The 20,062-nt window shown below is 40.8% G+C and overlaps 1 protein-coding gene across 1 annotated transcript; it reads left to right on the forward strand.

Annotated features, from left to right (window-relative positions):
• Window positions 1–567: 567 nt before the first annotated feature.
• Window positions 568–18,747, forward strand: LOC130171622 (sodium- and chloride-dependent transporter XTRP3A-like). Its single transcript, XM_056379683.1, has 11 exons — window positions 568–960; window positions 6,891–7,031; window positions 7,331–7,422; window positions 7,545–7,772; window positions 8,385–8,495; window positions 8,723–8,964; window positions 10,795–10,957; window positions 13,627–13,828; window positions 14,732–14,891; window positions 14,999–15,164; window positions 17,407–18,747. The coding sequence occupies exons 1-11, from the start codon at window positions 837–839 to the stop codon at window positions 17,575–17,577; spliced, it is 1,800 nt and encodes a 599-aa protein (XP_056235658.1). The 5' UTR covers window positions 568–836; the 3' UTR covers window positions 17,578–18,747.
• The last annotated feature ends 1,315 nt before the right edge of the window (window positions 18,748–20,062 follow it).

Genomic DNA, 20,062 nt, shown 5'->3' on the forward strand with positions numbered 1-20,062 from the left:
AGCCTTCACCTGTGTTGAACTAATAATCTGATAAATTCTCGTCAGAGGATCAGAATCACAATCATTATAAATATGAATTCATTTTCATTGGGCCACTAATGGAGGATCCTCTGTTGTAATTTAAATGTAGTTTTGATCAGTCTGTTTTCTGAATGATCAGTTTACGACTCAGCTGTAATGTCACACAGTGGAAGTCTACAGTTACACGGTGTGAAGGTTACATAACCACAGAACAATAAAAACAAACGGAGCCTTTGCTTCGGTCAGGATCTGAACACCAACATCACAGCTGGAGAGAAGTATGTTAGTTAATGAATACAGCTGTCAGATGAGGTGCAAGTGAAGACCAGGGCAGGCTGGGATTTTCCACAGGAGACAATCCTGCTGGGTTAAAGAGCCTGGACCACTAAACTGTCATCCAGGACTCCAGCTCAAGGAGCAGGGATAAGACACAGACATGAATCCGAGATGAACACCTGTAGTGAATTCTGGGGCATGTAGTGTGGCTGCTTGACATTTCAACACTTCATTCTCACAGATCCCATCTACACTTATTTTACATTTCAATGACTACATTTCCCATGCTCTAAAGCCAGTGGCTGATGGGATGTGTAGTTATTCAATAACAAAACAGTGACTAGGAGGACCCTCCCCCTCAGAGTGAGCACGTTACTATTACAGTCAGTTTATAAACCCCAGGCAGGACGCGCGGTGTCACAGCCTCCACACGCTGCGCTCTTTACCGCTCTCACCGCTCCTACCGCTCCCACCGCCCCGCTGACGCGCAGAGCTCCGGCCGCTGAGCTCAGACCTGGGCACGTTCACAGGACTCAGACATGGAGAAAGATGCGAGACCCAGTTGGGACAACCCCATGCAGTTTGTGCTGGCGTGTGTGTCGTATGCAGTCGGACTGGGGAACGTGTGGCGGTTTCCGTACCTGTGTCAGATGCACGGTGGAGGTAAGTCACTGACTCCATACTGAGCACCGTCAGGTGCATGATTGACAAAGACTGAACGTCTGTGTGACGCGTGAGCAGCTCTGTGGTCTCATTTACATTTTAAATAGAGAGACTGATGTGGCACAGCTGGACCTGAACAACGAGCCTCCACACTGTCACTGTATCATCCAGCATCAGTGTGGAGTCAGTGTGAGGACTGAAGCTCACACACTACACATCTCACACATCTGACAATTAGCCCATCAATCAATCACTAAATTGTCGGAACATGTTAGCCTCTGGTCGGTGTATCCGAGTCATGCAGGTTGGCTGCTTCTGGTGGTAAATTTCCAAACGAATCCTTATCACACTGAATGTGCTATTGTTGAACAGGCGGTTGACTCAAAGTTGAAACCAATAAACTAAGAGCAGGTCATAAACCTGAAGTGGTGAGTGGTTGATATTAGTCAGATTTATCCAGGGTGAAGCCTGGACACAGACTTTACACCCTGACTGCTGCTGGAGCTCCACAATCAGACATGGCACTGTAATATAACTATTATAAATTGATTAACATTATTCATTAAAACAATATTATATTATTCATATTAAAACAATTGTTATTAAAACAACACGTTTATTTGGTTTCAGCAAATTTCCCTTCACACTGACAGTCTTTCCAGCTGTTAATGTCTAAGAGAAAGAGAAAACATCTGGTCTCTCGTTAATATGAACTGTTGTCAGTGTATTTAAACTGTGTTACAGTTATAAATGTACTCTGGCACAGTGACTAACACTCTGTCACTAGCAATTAATCAGTTAATTAGAGCTCATTGTGATAAGAGCAGAGACCTCAGTTCATATTGTGAATGAGCCTGAGCTGTGAGCTGTGGAGGGAATCAGCTGAAAACATGTAGCACTGATGCATAATTCACAGGTGGAAGTTATGTAAGAATTTTAAGACTCTCAAACTTAGACGGTCCTCCTCTGAGTGAACCTCAGGGAGAGCAGAGCCTTTATTCAACCATATGTAGAGCAGCAGATTCACTGCTTCTGCTAACCGTTTGGATTATTATACTATTTAAAGCTCCATATTTTCCTCTTCTCCTGTGTTTTATATGAAGTGTTGATCCATAAGAACATATATTTGTGGTTTTAAGAACCAAAAACCATCTCTGTAGTTTCACATCTCCTCTCTCAGGCTTCTCTCTGGAGCTCTAGTAACAACAGTTCAGGGAGCCAATAAGAAGAGAGGAGGTTCTGAGCCTCTCTTCTGATTGGCTGACTATTTTCTGAGTGATTTGATAAAAATATAGCAGATTTCAGGTAAAACACTCAGAGAAACCAAATCCTGCAAGGTTGGATGGTGGGTCCAGGTGGGCTGGGGCTGGGGTGCTGCTGAGGGCAATGACTGCTTAGTTGTGACATCACAAAGTTCCAGAAGTCCTGACATATGATAATACAGGCTGTGTGCATTTCTCTGTGGACTGAGGCTTTGATGCTTTCACAGTATTAATATAGAACCTAGACCTGCTTTATAATCAAAGAACACATGGACAGAAACCTTTAGACTGGATGGAGTTTTAACACCTACTGCACAAACATCCATTACTGTTTACAGATGAGAGTTTTAACATGTGGTTTTGTTTCTTTCAAGTAAAATTTGTTTGTAATGTACCTGTGTTTTACTTTTTACCAACAAAAGCAGAAAAGATATGAAGTGATGATTCAGTTTTGAAAGACAACACATGTTCAGTGTGTAAAGCTGATAAAGAGCAGATATACTCCACTGGTTTTTACTGTATATCTGAAGATTCCTCTGTAAATGAGAAGTGTTGTTTTTACTCAGTTTTCTTCCTGTTGGATAAAACAGTGATATTATTAAAGCATGGGTCAGATGAACAGATGAACCAGGTCCCGACAGTACCCAGAGTAGACATGCTGAATTAGAGGAGTACTGTGTCTTTTTGGGTCTGTCCCGGGTCACTGAACAATGAGCACACTTCTACTGTAATTACTGTCCTGGATGTGTAACGTCCGAGCAGGAAACCAGGGAAGACATGTGACAGCTGTTCTCAAGGTTGGAAACAACTAAATGAATGAACTTTTTCTTGGTCCAGTAACTCCACAACAATGTGGTGGAATCGCTATGTGGACAGAAACTGGATGTCAGATATTCAGCCTCTAACACTGTACCACTGTAGGTTCATTCATGGGGACAGAGTTTAATCTGAACAATGTATCACTGAGGTTTTTAATTTTTATTAACAATTTATAAAATACTGTAAGTTTCCAATGAAGAGCTTCTAATTATAAAGTGAAAGTGCACAATGTTCAGACCTGGAAGTTGAGGATGAATGTAGTTGTGTAGATTTTAAGCACAGCTCAGTGTTAGTGCTGGAGAACAGGTAGATAGGCAAATGTCAGCAGAAGAAACTCTCCTCAGCTCGGTCTAACACTGTTTTCATACATCCATACTGTACAGTGGCTGACAATGGCAAACACACTGCAACGGTCCAAAACACTTCCATCATAGATAGATAGATAGATAGATAGATACTTTATTTACCCCCATAGGGGAAATTCATGTGTCCATTAGCTCATTGATGATAATAATAATAATAATAATAATAATAATAATAATAATAATAAAACAGTTAATAATAAATAAACAATAGTAATATATAATAATAATTAGATTAATCCACTTCCTTTGGCTGAGGTGTTCTACAGCCTGATGGCAGTTGGAACAAAGGATCTCCTGAACCTCTCTGTTCTGCAGTGAGATGAGATGTTTGCTGCTGTAGCTGCTTCTCTGTCCTGCCAGAATGTTGTGGAGAGGATGGTTGGTATTGTCCAAGATGGCCTTCATCTTACATTGCATGCGTCTCTCCACAACAGTCCTGAGTGAGTCCAGACTACTATTATTAGTAGAAAAAAGCTGCAAATTCAGAAACGATGAAGATTAAAAAAAAAACATGCGAAAATACAAAACAAATACAAGAACCGAAACGTGCTTCAGGAAGCCAAAACAAATACATGAACAGCAAACACGCTGCAAATACAGAAACGATGCAACAACAAAAACACACAAACCCCCATAGACTGTACGTAAGCTAACGCTAACCCTTGCTATGTTTTTTGTTGCTTTTTTACAATATTGTAAAAACTACAACCAAATGTAACAAAAAGAACAAAAGAACACATATGTTTTTATCACCTTTTTATGTAGCCTCTTCTTCCTTCCCTTATAATCTCTCGTTTGGTCAAAGGTCAGGTCGTAGGTCTGGCCTCTCAGGTCTGTGTTTTTGAATCTGCATCGTTTCTGAATTTGCAGCTTATTTCTCCTAATGTGTTGGCTGTCTTCTGAAGATCCCTGTAAGCAACAATGTGATTAGGTACAACAGGAAAAAAGAAGAACCGAAGACCTGAAGCAAATACGCATTTATTATTAGAAACTTTATTCTCAGACTGTAGGTTGAACCTGACGTGCTGTATAAACTTTATGAAGCATTAAAAAACTCAGCATGCAGCACATGAAAGGTCAATGTGTGTCTCCACTAAGTGAGCCCACAAAAACTGTTGTCTGCACTTAATATGTGTCTTTTCATCAAATGTCTGTCTTTTTTTGGCTCAGAGTGCTGAAACTATCAGCTCTGACAGAGGCTGAAGGCACCAAATGTCTTGTTGACATGTTTTTGATCAGTCAGTTCCTGATTTAGATCATTGTTCCAGTTTTGGATCGTCTTTATTTAGAGGTGTTGTTCAGCATTTTAGTTAAAAACAAAAGAAAGAAAGGTTGATATTTTTCTCAGCACTGAAACTCTTTGTCCACTTCATTAAAAACACAGGTTATTATGTTTTATTCTGTGATGAGCAGATGTATCACTTGTGATTCAGACCACATTTACAGAGTGTGTCTCATAGTTCACACTCAAATACATATACTGACATACCTGTTTATTAGGCACACCAGTATAATGGGTTGCAGCAGCTCTGCACTCAAAGTCCTACATGTCTTTTTTTTTCAAACTTACTTTATTGAATTATTTGTTTAAGAAAAGGAACAACACAACAAGAAGGGTGATATAAGGACAGACATAGAACATATATGATAATGAAGAAACAATAATGATTAAAATGAAATAACAGTCACTAATAATAATAACTGATAATGATGAAGATGATGATGATGATAATGATTGAAATAGATAATATGTAAAAACAAAGGTACAGCCCTATATAGCGGTCAATTGAGTTACATTCATCATTCCAACCGTCTATTTCAATCTTATTACATTTCAGGAAGATACAAAAGATGTGTCAAATGTCCCTAAACCTGTCAAGTTTGTTCTTTGTAATGTAACTTATCTTTTCTAAGGCAAAGTAAAAGGTCATTCCCTTCGACCATTGTGAAATTGTACAGGTTGTTTGTTTCTTCCATGAGTCAGTTATACAATGCTTTGCTTCCAGATGTAGAGTTAGGACCTGACACAAAACCTCTTCCTACATGTTTGTATGGTTATCAGTTGTTGACAGTGAGAGATGGTTCATTGTTATGGTCATAGTTTGTAATGTTGTTGTGTTTTTAATATCCTGTCTGCCTCATCAGTGTTAATGGGGAAAATGTTAGAAACCTCACAGTTTATCTTGTTTTATTGCAGGGATACTGGATTGAATTAGATTATACAGTTACCAAATAAACTGGAAACTCACTGTAGATATTACTGGATCTTTCAGCAGTCTTTGATACAGTGAACCATCCTGCTCTCTGTACTCTCTGACATGGGCATCTCATGCAAAGCTCTTTCTTGGTTCAATCGCACTGGGCCCTCCTTCTGTGTCATGGCAAGGACTAACGTCCTTATCAAATCTCCTCCTCACAGGAGTGCCCCAAGAATCAGTACTGGGACCCCTCCTCTTTGCAATTTATATCACCCCTTGGGTCCAATTATCCGCTATGGCTTCTCATCACTGCTATGCAGATGACACCCAACTATACCTGTCACTCCCTCCAGCTGACCCCACTGTGTCTGTGCAGATCTCAGCCTGTCTCTCTGACATATCCACATGGATGAAGGAATGCCACCCTCAACTAAACCTCTCTAAGAATGAACTTCTAGTCATCCCTGCCAATCAGTTTCTCCATCACAATATCAATACAAATCAAAATTACCTCTTCATTTCGTACCCCAACCAAGGTCTAGAGAAACCTGAGTGTCATGTTTGATGACCAGCTCTCCTTCTCTGACCATCTTGCATCCTTTTCCTGGTCATGCTGCTTGCTCTATTTAACATCAGAAAAACCAGGCCTAACCTCACTCAGTACTCCAACCAGCTCTTGGTCCACGTCATGGTTATCTCTCACCTGGACTGCTGCAATCCTCTTCTGACAGGCCTTCATGTACAATGAAACCTTTACAGATGGTCCAGAATGCAGCAGCCCGTCTGGTCTTAGATCAGCCTACTTATCGACCTACACTGTCTACCTGTGACTGCCTGAATCAAATTCAACTCACTAATGCTGCCTTCAGAGAGATTTCTGGGTCTGCACCATCTACTTGAACTCAGTCATTCAGCTTTATGCTCCTTCTTGCCACTGTGTTCCTCCAAGGAATGTCATCAGGCATCAACATCCCTGCACTCAAGACAGTCTCAGTCCAGACTGTTCAGGTCTGTGGTTCCCTGATGGTGGAACAAGCTATATGCAATCAGAGCAGTGCAGAGCAGTACTTAGAGTCACTTTGGATAAAAGCATCTGAGTAAATATAAATGTAAATGTAATATAATGTAACATCTGAACCCTCTTCACTGTAAGAGAAACTGTGGGACACAGTCTTTGCTTGTTCCCTGTTGAAAGTATGAATGTGTAGACTGGCAGTAGCCCTCATTGTTTGTTGTGATGTTGTGTTTTCTGAATCGGCTGAGTACAGCTTTTTTTCCATCCTCAGGGGGGTTCCTGATTCCATATCTAATCATGCTGTTTCTGGAGGGCGTGCCCTTGTTCTACCTGGAGCTTGCCATTGGTCAGAAGATGCGTCTTGGTAGCATTGGAGCGTGGACTGCCATCAGCCCATATTTGGGAGGAGTGGGTAAGTGACAGTGAGACAGTGATGAGGGAGCACCTCTGCCTCTCTGGTGGTGTGTGAGACTGCAGGAGAGTGTGTGTCTGCTGCGTTGGCCCCGTGAGAGCTGTGTGTTAGTGAAGTGCTAATTAAATGATTTAATTCTAATTATTGCAGCTGGTCAGTAATGAGTTCCAGTATGTGAAGCATTACTGTTTGACTCACATGATGAACATTAATTTTTTGGGTTAACAGGTGTGTACAGATTGTGTGAAGTTGTCCTTTGTAACAGTTTTTGATTTGTTTGTACAACTCTCTCGTTTTAGGTCTTGCTAGTGTTGTGACTTCCCTGTATCTGTGTCTCTATTACAACATCATCAATGCATGGAGTTTCTGGTACCTCTTTCATTCATTTCAAGTGAGCTGCTGATTAACAACAACTGTCATTTGTTCACTGACAGATTCTGTTTCTATACAAAGAGTTGGCCCTGCTCTGCACAGTCAGATAACACACTGCACTGCTCTGTGTCCATGTCTCAGTCCGTCCTGCCCTGGGCCGAGTGCCCCGTCAACTCCAACCGAACAGGGCCCATAGAGGAGTGTGAGAGGGCCACGCCCACCCAGTACTTCTTCTACAGGGAGACGCTGGACATTTCTTCTTCTATTGAAGGGAACGGAGGTGTTCACACGGGCCAGGCTCTGTGTCTCGTGCTCGCTTGGGTCATTACTTACCTGTTCATTGTCCGAGGGGTAAAGTCAACTGGAAAGGTAAGAGGGCCCCCAGGGGCCCTAAGCATACACACTGACAGGAGCCACAGTGTACATGGTCAGGTCGACTCTGTGACTGTTAGTGAGACACTTGAAACATCAAGGACTGTGAATATAAACTGTTTATAATGTTAAAAGATTAAAAGAATATCAACACACATTCTCTCCTTAATGTCACAATTCAATATTTATTCATGGAAAAAAAAGAGATACTCATAAACTTGAGGAAAGAAAATAAAAATGACAATTGTTTGTCTACTAGTTGACTTTATTTCAAAGTTGTGCAGTTGGTACTTGTTGGCCCTTCCGCTCTTGTGAACATCTATATAACACCTCAGCCTATCAGGTATCAGATCATAATATTTATCATGATAATAACAACAAAAACAACCTTTAAACACACAAGAGGCATAATTCAAATCAGAAAATTTATAAATATACTAATAAAACAAATATGCAAAATGGCTAAAGATAATATATCAATAATTAATAATTAAATCAAACTGTTTGCTTGATTAAGTCTCACATAAGAACAACAAAATAACAACAACTTGCTACTCACCCACTCCCACGTGAACTTTGACCCTGGCTGCTGTGTGGCTCTATTTGTAGGTGGTGTACTTCACAGCCACCTTTCCCTACCTGGTCCTCTTTATCTACCTGATCCGGGGCGTCACGCTGCACGGGGCCATGAATGGAGTCAAATACATGTTCACACCCAAGGTGAGGTTGTGTTGGGGTTTTAGAGCGGACACACACTGTGTGTGAGGACAGAGCTTAGTTCAAGTTGTTGACATTTTCCAATACAAAGTTTCTGTTTGAATGTTCGTGTGTTAGAACCATCAGTTGAACTGTGAAACAACAGAAGGTTATTATTAAGATGTATGTTAAAGTGTATGCTGTGTGTGTGTGTGTGTGTGTGTGTGTGTGTGTGTGTGTGTGTGTGTCAGATGGAGCAGCTTGCCGACCCCACCACGTGGATCAACGCAGCCACTCAGATCTTCTTCTCTCTGGGTCTGGGGTTCGGGTCTCTCATAGCCTTCGCCAGCTACAACCAATACAACAACAACTTTGAGCGTCAGGCCATCGTCGTCTCCCTCATCAACAGCGGGACCTCCATCTTCGCCAGCATCGTCACCTTCGCCATCTACGGTTTCAAGGCCACCGTCAACTACGAGAACTGCCTGGAGAGGTGTGTTAATGTGTGTATGTGTGTGTGTGTTAATGTGTGTATGTGAGGGCACCCTGTGTGTCTTTAAACAGTCCACAGATGCTGTGTATATGTGTATGTGTACCTCAAAGCTGCAAGTAAGTTTGTAGTTGGTTTTTTTTTTGTGGTCATTAGTTTTTAATTGATGTTATTCAAAGTTGATAATAATTATGAATTAAATGTATGAGTGATAATTGACATAATTGACACACAAGACACAGATACATGACATTAATGGAAAAGAAAACACAGCCTCAGTAATCCCATCAGATACAGAGAGCAGCATAGATGTTGAGATTTTTAAAAGCACCTCAATTATTTATTTATTTATTCTATTCTATTCTATTCTATTCTATTCTATCTATTTATTTATCTATACATTTTAGGCAGTTTACTGTTAGGTCCTTTATTCTATTTTTATTTTCTGGACTGATTTCCTTTTGGTAACTGGTTTTACTGACTTCAGTTCTTCTCCAGTGTTTTAGTATTTTATTATTTTATCTTTATCTTCATGGTGATAAAGCCCACTCAAGGGCAGCAGCAGGGAGCGGCAGCAGCAGAGGGAAAACAGATCTATTTTTTTAACTTCTTCACATACTGGGCTTCCCTCAGACCTGACAGCAGAGAGCCGGTTCACTGTAGGTTGTTTGTTTGTTTTTGTTCAATCCGTAAAGTAATTGTTAGCCACTGGTCAGATGGAAATTATAACTGTACAAAAACATGTTTGATAGAGAGAGACTGAGACGCTGTCAAAGATCAGCAGCCACATGTGCAGATGGAACAGACAGCCACTGAGATCACAAACTGTGCAGTGAGGTAGATGCAGTAATAACAGACAGAGTGAAGCAGCTGAGGTGGTCGTGTGTGTGTGGGTTGGATGTGTAAGAGTAAAGTGAATTTTTGCAGCTTAGTGAGTGGTGATGAATCAAAGGGCTGGAGGTGGACACGGACTGTGTGTTTATCATGTTTTTTTGGCTGGAACGCAAGCGTGGGATCAGCGTTGTAATCTGGAATCCCACTGACTGACTGAGTGAGTGATGATATTTCCACCACTGGTCAGCAAAGTGCCAAGCTGCTCTGGTTTCCCAGCTGCTCGGGAACTTCAGGGAAGAGGAGGAGCGCTTCCGATACACCGAGCCTCACCTCCATTACAGCAAATAAACAACTTTTATTACATGTATCATTATTGTCATTATTATTGCTGTGCTCTGTGTGAGAGACTAAATATGAAATATAGTCTCAGGCCCTGGTGCTTCACCTGGTGGAGTGTGTTACATTGGGGTTTAGTCATTGCTGTGGTGACTGGGGTTGCTGCATGTCATCCAGTCAAAGGCAAAAGCCTGAAAACATAACTTACGAAAGACAGTCTGTCTCTTCTACTTTCTCTCTGATCATTTTACAGTAAACACAGCTGAAATCACAGCTCAGTCTTTGTCTTTCATTCATCAACTGGGAAATGGCTGAGCTGGGTAAACGTGATGTCTTCCAGTTGAACTCTTACACAAAATTCGCTCAGTGTTTAATGAGGAGGTGTTTGAGTGACCAGTCGAGTTAATGATACAGTGCAGCTGACTGAAACTTCAGGACCTGCTGGTGCTCTGGCTTTAAGGGTGGACAGTTTGATTCTGGGTCTGTCTCAGACGGCAGATGAGTGTATGACACTTGCCCTCAGTGAGACAGCTGCACTGGTAAACCTGAGAACTACACTGAATGATAAAAGGTACTGCAGGTGATTAATATTCTGGGTCAGGTCTGAGGTCTGGGTTGAGGTCGTGAACTTTTCATGTAACGGTCCATCTCTTCCTGCTCCAGGACCCGCGTCCTGCTGCTGAATACCTTTAACCTAGCAGAGGACACCATCACCATGGACACGGTCTACGAATGGACTGAGAAGCTGAACGCCACGTATCCGCAGCAGTTTGCTGAGATCGCCAACAAACTGGAAACCTGTGACCTGGAGAGTGAACTAGACACTGTACGTCCCTCATCATTACACTGTTCTTACAGTGATACACACTGAACACCCTAATATTTTATATTATTAACAACAATGGATTCGCACACTGTGAGAGAGAAAAGCATTTAAAAAGAAATAATTATGAACAATGATAAAGGGTCTCCTAATAACTGGTGCGGTTAGCTCAAAGTTCAGTTCATACAGATGAAAACAAACTAGTTCACATTCATTTGTTCCATATATTTCAATAAATAGGCCGATATTCTTTTTCAATAGAACCTCCTTCTACCCATCTATGGAGACGTTATGCGGCGTGCCATAAAACGTGAGTTAAAAGTGTTGTAAAACGTTCACGTTCATCATTTGTAAACTGATTCGTTCAGTTCAGCGTTCTCACATTTCAAGATGGCTGCCATTTCTGGCATAGGAAACATATATTTTACCACAAACTTTTACCCACAGGACTGATTGCACTGATTTTGCCATGTAATCCTATGAGGATGTAAAATTCACAACTCTTAAATTTCTTCAGAGCTTTATTTTTCTATATGTTATGTGAAAAATTCTGCATAAAAAACAACGTATTTGCAAACCATTTATTATGAATGATGTACAAAACTCGTTTACTTGTCTTAACATTAGCTCACTAGGCTAACTCGCTAGCACAAGGCTAGTTAGCAAGCTTTTTTGTGAGTAATCTTTTTTTTGTTGAGTAATATTTTCGCTGAAATATACCGCACCACTTTACAATAAGACTACTAAGGATTTATAAATGGTTTATAATCATTCATTTGGTTGTTAATACTTTACAAATCATAAAGCTCGGCACTTTGCTGAACAGTGGTGGAAATATCATCACTCACTCAGTCAATCAGTGACATTCCAGATCACAAGGCTGATCCCACTCTTGCGTTCCAGCCAAAAAAATACAGACTGTGTCTCCGTGTCCACCTCCAGCCCTTTGATTCATCGCAGTACAGAGAAATGTAGGCTCACTATTTGGCAAGGAACAGGTCACTGTTGTCCTTTTTATCTCATGTGTTATAGCAGCTTATGAATGATTTATAACAAGCTAATCAATAAACTAGTTATAAACTTTTCATAAGTCCCTTATAAGGGGAGTCTTCTTGTTAAGTGGTACCAAATACACTTTCATTTTTTACAGTGTACTAAATTTTGCCTTTTACATTGTTAAAATGTACGATTTGACACCTGGATTATTCATATGAGAAAATACTGGATGAACTTTATCATTAATATCATGTCCTTGAAAGAAATGGCAGCCGCATTCAATTTTCAAGTGGCTAACATGTTTTATCAAAAGAGTAATACACAAGGAGGATTTGTGTCAAGTTTACCATGTGTATCCACATTTGAAAGATTTCCCTGGAATATGCAGTTTTCTGCTGCACTAAAATCCCTCTCACCTGTGTAGTATGTTCACTGTTAGCACGTCTTTATACAGAGCTGAAGGTTGGATCTACTGGTGTGGTGGAAGTGTTAAATTCAGACGTTACAGTTGTTAACCTGAGCTGTTAGAATTGGATGAGAATGGATGCTGAGCCGTCTGATTTGTTAAGGGTTATTATTCTTGGCAGTTTTTACCTTTAACAGATCATTTGACACTTCCAGCTGTTTATTAACTTTTGAGAGTGTGACCAACTTCAAGTGCAGGATTAGGTTTAGATTACATGACTCTGACAATGTGGAGGATATGTTGGGTGTATGTCAGTATTTAAAGGAGCTATTTGTGAGTTTTGCTATTGCTACATAGCTAACGATAGCATTAACAGCTGTTCAGTCTTGACAAGAGCTTCAGTCGTGTTTACAATATAAGAGGTTATAATATGTCCTCTGAGCAGCTGTTCTTTCAGGACAGACTGGACACTACAGTGAGTCAGTATCAGAAAGTGACAAGATGTAGGTTAGCATGCTAACTTCAGTGGAAGAAAAGACTAGAAATAGAAATAAAAGCAAAACGATTTAATATTGGTGTTTGTTTCCACCTCTGGAGACAGCTACTGGTAAGTAAAGGAATGGAGTTTGATGCTGTGCTCACAACGTATCTTCTAGACTAGTAAGTAAACAGCTGCTAATGCTAACGCTGGCTATGTAGCAATAGCAAAACTTACATATTGCACCTTTAATATTCCCCATGTTGATTTGAGTGGGTAAAGATCCTCTGTATCCAAACAGGACAGGTGAGCTAAACAGTTTAAGGTTTCATTAGTGTGTGTGAATAATAGTACATCATCTGCATAAACACAGAGGAAGAATTATCTGGTAATTTAACATAGTTTTAATGTTTGGGATTCGTCCAGTTTCTCCTGCCAGTGCTTCAGGTAACATGGTGAAGAGTGAAGGAGATACAAGACATCTTTATCTGTCCAAAGAAGACTTTGACTTGACTTGTACTGACTGCTGTTGGTCAGTTAAAACAATATATGGAACAGAAGAAGAAGAAAAAGTCTTAGATAAAGAGCTGCAGGCAACAGGCTGCCTCACACAAATTATACATCACCAAGGTTAACAGTACCTTTAACCAAGCAAGCTGACCTGACATATAGAAAACCATTCACAGTACAGGATGTGGTTACCTGCCTCACAGTGGTTATCTCAGGCCTGTAGAACTGTTCTGTTAGCCAGTTGAGATTCCAGTCATTAACTCTGTCTCTCATCTGTTCCAGGCAGTGGAGGGGACAGGTTTGGCCTTCATAGTGTACAGTGAGGCCATTAAAAACATGCCAGTGTCCCAGCTGTGGTCAGTGCTGTACTTCGTTATGCTGCTGCTGCTGGGGATGGGCAGCATGCTGGGAAACGTCACCGCCATCATCACCCCGCTGCGAGACTTCAAGATTGTGTCCTGCATGAGCAACGAGTTGTTCAACGGTAAATCCAGGCTGATGATGATGGGAGATGTTGCCTTCACCATCATCATCCTTGTGGGCCTCAGCCTGTACTAGTGGTTTATATGACTTTGAATTCCCCAGGGGTCCTCATGCCCCAGTTTGGGAACCACTGGTTTAAAGGAAGCAATTTCACTGTGACAGTTTGGGAAATAACCTTTTTACCATGGTTCTGGAGCTATGAGATGTTCCTGTTGGCAAGACAGACACATTTATCTGTTTGAGTTCACCTCAGCCAATCAGATTTTAAGATTTAATTTGTCCCACATGACTGTGACCAATCAAAGGATTAACTGACCCAGACAGCAGGTTTAAATAGATAGACTTTACTTAGAAAGAATCAATCTGTAAAGGAATAAGAAAATAAATGTGGAAATATAAACAGGAATAAATAAGTGTTTAAAATTAAATAAAAAAGCTTTATTCTTATTCTTTAATTTAATATTTAATAATATCAATATTTACACACCATATATTAATTAATATTAATAAGCGAATATTTAATATTTATAAAATTAATGTAATATTTATTAAAAATGCTTTTTGCTTTTGCAATAGGCCAAAGGCATTTTTATTTAATATTTATATTAATAAATGCATATTCATTATATAGAAATAAATAAATATTTAATATTTATTTATTTAAATGCTTTTATCCAATGTTTTATTCACTTATTTAGTATTATATAATATTAATGAATAAATATATATTATATATTTAATATATACAATCATATATATATAACATATCATGTTTATATTTCTACATTCATTTTCTTATTGTTTCATAGATTTGTTTTTTATGGCATGTCTATGACTTCTTGATGTTGCTCTGCAGTGACTGTACATGGATGTGTGTCATTGACTGAGTGTGTGTTTCCCACAGGTTTAGTATGTCTGTTCTGTCTGCTGCTCGGCCTCGGCTTCACCACCCCCTCAGGGAACTACTGGTTCACCATGTTCAATGACTATGGAGCCACGTTCTCCCTGCTCTTCATCGTCCTCATCGAGGTCATAGCTGTCAGTTACATCTATGGGATTAGAAGGTTTGCGTTTCTGTGTGTCTCTGTGTTTGTGTGACTTCAGTTGCGGTTGTTTTGGTCCAGCTGGGAACCATATTCATGAGGTTTTAATATATTATCTCTGATTGTAGGTTTGAAAAGGACATAGAGGACATGCTCGGTCATCGTCCCAACTGGTACTGGAAGATCATGTGGGGGTTCACCAGTCCTATTCTCCTTATCGGCCTCTTTATCATCTACATCGTCAAGTACATCCAGGGCGGGACGCCCACCTACCAAGCATGGAACAAAGAGCTGGTGAGCTTTGCTTTTGTCTCCTCTGATACTCAAGTCACTCCATTAGTTCACCTGGTCAGGGCTTGTTGTCAGGGCATGATATATATATATATATATATATATATATATATATATATATATATACACAACAAAACATTAACCAACATGTACATGTACAAAGGTTTAGACTTCTGCTGCTTAGCTGTGCTGTGCTGGGTGAGGTTAAGCACAGTCAGTAAACGTCACCCAGTCCTTGGAACAAAACAAAGAGGTCCTTTCTAGTGTTGTTGTAAAGTCCAGTGAGTTGGGTGGCTTCCTGGTGGAGTGAAGTCCTGTGTTGCTGTGTGGCTTCCGCTGTTTTCTCGTTTTCTAGCTGTTCCATGCTAACTCTGCTGTGACTCCTGTTGCTTGGAAAATCAGCTGGCAGACTAAGTTGCCGTTGGCGCTGAAGTGAAATTGTTCACTCTTTGTTGAAAAGCAGAGTGAAGGAGAGTCTGCTGTGAGCAGGCCTGCAGGAAAGCTGTTGTTCCAGGTAGCCTTGTGCTGACCTGGTGCTGTGAGCTTTGTTGGTCCTCGAAGAGCCGAGAGGGGAGAAGGAGCTGCTGCTCTTTAGCAAGCCAAAGAGATGAGAGGTCACTGGGGGAGGGTCGTCAGGTGTGAACAGTGAAGAACAAGTCACAGTCAAACAAAAACAATTTACAATAGATACAGGTTTATACAGAGGTAACAGCCTATAATGGTCATCACTGATCTGAAAGCTAACGTTAGAATGAAAGTCATTTCGTTTGTCCCCACCCAGTATGTTTTTGGGTTGTACATCCATCCCATTCTCAGGAGTGTGATATCTCAGCAACATCTTGAGGGAATTTCTCAAACGTCAAAGCTCAAGGTGACCGAGCAAAACACATCGTCGGCCTCTTGAATCTAATGTCTTAGGACCACCCGGAGGGAATTTCTTCATATTTGGCACAAACATTCACTTGGACTCAAGGATTAACTGATTAGAATTTGGTAGTCAAAGGTCAAAGGTCAAAAGTCACTGTGACCTCACAAAAAGACAGTTTGGGTCATAACTTAAGAATGTATTCACTAATTATGTTTATATCCGATGTTTATATCCAAAAGGTCAAAGCTCATTTTTTACCCACTTCTAATCCAGTGTGGAAATGTCTGTTGGAACCACCATGTGAAGATCAGGGGCCAGTTGCACAAAATACCTTAAGTTTTCTAATTAAATATGACACTTAAGGTTTAATTTCTCCTTAGCTGAGGGAGTTACTTAAGGGTTTCGCACAGAGTCTTTAGTTAAGGAGAAAAGTTAATGCATTTGCAACAGTGAAAGATTTTACAGTGGTAAAATTCTACCGTTTCCATGGAGACTGTTCATTTGCTGCCATTAGCACTTCTGAGCAATCGTTGAGCTGCAGAAAGTAGAGTGATCCAACTATAGATGATCGGACAAATCCTAAACTGACAGACGGTCAAATATGTGATGAGAATCAGTTCCACTCTTCTTGTGATGTGTTCATGTTCTTCATTTATCTCCCTAAACTCAGTCATGTTGCAGTTAAGACAGAGTCAGAGGTGCCTTTAGTTTTCTTCCATACTTTGGTTGCTAAGGTCTCAACTGACTTCAAGTGATTCCTTAAGTATAAGACCAAGATAAGGAAAAAAACCTTAAATCCTGCAGTGAGCATTTTAAGGAAACATTAAGGAGAAGGGTGTTTAAGGGTGTTTTGTGCAACTAAGGAAAATCTTAAACTAAGGTGTTTCATGCAACTGGCCCCTGGCTTTTACTCTACAACCTTCATACCTCTCCACAGGCTGTTTGTTGTGTAATGAGTCTGATGTATAATGGAGGGCAGGTGTGACGTCTGGCCAAGCTGCTTTAATTTAAGTTACTTTTATTAAGTGTTTCTACTGGTTCTAATCAGCTGCTCTGCTTGTTGTGGAGACGAGGAGACCTCTGTGGATAATTCAGCTGCAGGTAAAAACCTCCTGAACCACTGACACTGAAGGAATCCAAACCAGCAGAAGACAACAACTCCCATGATCCCACACTGCTTCACAACATCACCAAACACTGTCTTTTGTTATTGTTTTAATTGAGAGACCCCAAGAGGAAGACGTTACAGACTGTATTAAACATAAATGCGATGTTGTGCCAACATGAGCGACAACTGCGTCAGCCCCACAGACGACTGATGAGTTGTAAAGGCTCCTGTGTGAAGACAGGTGTTAACTGTACCTGTTGTCTCCTCAGGGCAAGTCAGTGGTGACGGAGTATCCTGTCTTCGGTCAAGTCTTCATCGGCCTGCTGCTGGTGTCGTCGGTCAGCTGCGTCCCCCTCACAGCTCTGTACGTCTTCTGCAGGAAGAGGAAACGCGGGAACCATCACAAGTGGGAGCGGAGCGTGAACACTGTCTCCACTTAGTGACAGAAGGCGACGGAGCCGTCCTCCAGCTGAACTGAGCAGCATCACTCATCTCCTGTTAACATGGAGCGACTGTGGCGTGTGATCAGCTGGTGTCTGTGTTTTCTTTCCACTTTCTTCTTCTTCACTGTCACCAAATGTCTCATCATTGAAAACGTTTGGAGCTGATCTCACCGAGGAGCAGGAGACACGTCTGCTCCTTTAAAAACTAAACCTGGCTTCTTCCCAGTGAATGTATTATTGCATAATTTCTCTCAGTGTTAAAGTCACCCCACCCCCCCACCCCCACCCCCACCCCCACCCCCACCCCCACCCCCCAGTCTCAGTCCCCCACAGCTGAGCCGTGGACCATGTTGTTAGTGTAGATACAGTTTTTTTAGCTGTAACTCAGTGTTTCATATGACACTAGTTTACTAAATGTCATTATATGATGAATGTATGTAGATATGTAGTGTACACATCTAGTGTTTGAGTATGTTAGTTATTTTTCATATCTTCTAAATGTTGTTTCATATTCAGCCTTTAATTTTAATTCCTCCTCTCAGCGGGGCCACGTTCAGTTCATCTGCAGAAATACTAAACCCCACAGTGAGAGTGGAGTCCAGCAGGAGGATCACAGAGGGTCCAGGTCCAGCAGCATCCAGCGTCTTGTTTCAGGACTTTTCTAACACTGAGTCAGTATTGTGAGAGAAGGAGCAGTTCACAGAGCCAGAACCAAAAGCCCTGCAGAGCTGCAGAGTACCATGTTGGACAGACTGACTGAGGTGTAGGTCTAATAATAGCTTGTATTGAGTTGTGTGGTGAGCAGATTTGTTGTGTGTTCCCTTTGTAAGAAGGTTGTACAAATTACTTGTTTTTCCTACATATGAAGTATTTTTTGATAACTAGTTTTGTACCTGTTTTAAATGCTGGCGTCTGCTTTCAAACCCTCTGTAAGAGAGTTCAACATCAGGTCTGTGTGAACCAGTAGTGGAGCTACTGAGCCAAATATAAATGTAATATTTGCTTTGTACACCCTCTAACCTATAAACTGTACATACTGTAGATATGTGTGTTATCCAATGGTCTAATCATTACAATCAACTAATGTGACTTTTTTTGTGCTGTTGTTTAAATGCAATGTTAGTTTCTCCCACAGACAATGAACTGCCATTAAAAAAATCAATTAACATAAAACATCTCATGAGTTATTAATTAACTTCACATCTTCATCATTCTGTATCTGATCTGTTTATCCTGATGGACAAGAGCAGATGCTGGTGTTCCTCATGGACCTGCAGCCTGTGCTTCATCATGATGATGATGCAGTTGTTATAAAATGAGCTTCAGTCACATGATGCCAGGTGGTTGATGATGGGGGGAGGAGGCATGTGTCATTGGATGAGCTTTGATCTTTTAAAGATAATAAGCAATAATATATTCTATTTATAAGCACCTTTCAATGACACTTTCCAACACACAGTAAAAGATCAAATACAAGTACAAGACATACATTACAAAATAAATTAGAATAAATGTAATTGTATAAAAAAAATATGATTAAGCGCTGGTGATGGAGTTAAACAGATTAACTAATAAATGCATAGGGTATTATTGCACATGTACAGGATAGGGTTGAACTTATTAGCCTGATATTCAGCACTTTAGTTCTGTGATGTCACTTGGGTAAAAACTTGCCAGTAATCACCTTCCAGAGGGAATTGGATTTGAAAACAGGAAGAGAGTCAATATTACTGAAGTCTTGTGGGAGTGAGTTCCAGAGTCGAGGGGCAACACAGCTGAAGGCTCTAAACCCCATGGTGGTACAGTGAGATGAATAGAGGCGGAAGTTCTAAGACTGTGTGCAGCTGTGCAGGTGGGCAGGTGGGCAGGTGGGCAGGTGGGCAGGTGGGCAGGTGGGCAGGTGTGCAGGTGTGGAGTACATCACAGATATGGAGGTGTTTGGTTGTGAAGTGACTAAAGTGAGAAGCAGAATTCTGACCCATCTGACACCTGGTACCTGGCCATGACAGCTTCATCTAACACATTAGTAACATCAACCTACACATCACCTGAGACCATAGAGAGATGTGACCAACCCACTGAAGCTTCATACAGGTGATCAGGTCAGGTGATGACTGGGAAGTTGACTTGTGATTAGTTTTGTCAAACTACACCCACAGACAGTTCGATTGATTCACTTCTAAGTATCTTGTTTGATTTGACATCATCAGTAAAGAATGAATAGGATCCACTTCCTGGATTTAAATCCTAGTTTTACTCCTATGACTCCTTACAAGCTACTGCACAACCAGAAACTTTTGACAGGTTTGAACTGTGGTAACCCCCCAGCAGGTCTCTCCTCCTGCTCACTGAGGATAATCTGAGCTGGCATTTTAAGCTTGTTGTTGTTTCCTCGTCATCTGATCCACATCACAGCAAATACGCCACAAAAACAAGAAACAGAACTAAAGGAGAACAAGAAATAACAGTATACTGAGGTAAT

Source organism: Seriola aureovittata, chromosome 7, assembly GCF_021018895.1.
Source record: "Seriola aureovittata isolate HTS-2021-v1 ecotype China chromosome 7, ASM2101889v1, whole genome shotgun sequence".
Lineage (NCBI taxonomy): Eukaryota > Metazoa > Chordata > Actinopteri > Carangiformes > Carangidae > Seriola > Seriola aureovittata.

Coding starts and splice junctions, on each gene's coding strand:
- LOC130171622 (XM_056379683.1), top strand. CDS start 837: ATGGAGAAAGATGCGAGACCCAGTTGGGACAACCCCATGCAGTTTGTG. Junction 7,032..7,330: donor CCCATATTTGGGAGGAGTGG/GTAAGTGACAGT, acceptor CTCTCGTTTTAG/GTCTTGCTAGTGTTGTGACT. Junction 14,892..14,998: donor TACATCTATGGGATTAGAAG/GTTTGCGTTTCT, acceptor CTCTGATTGTAG/GTTTGAAAAGGACATAGAGG.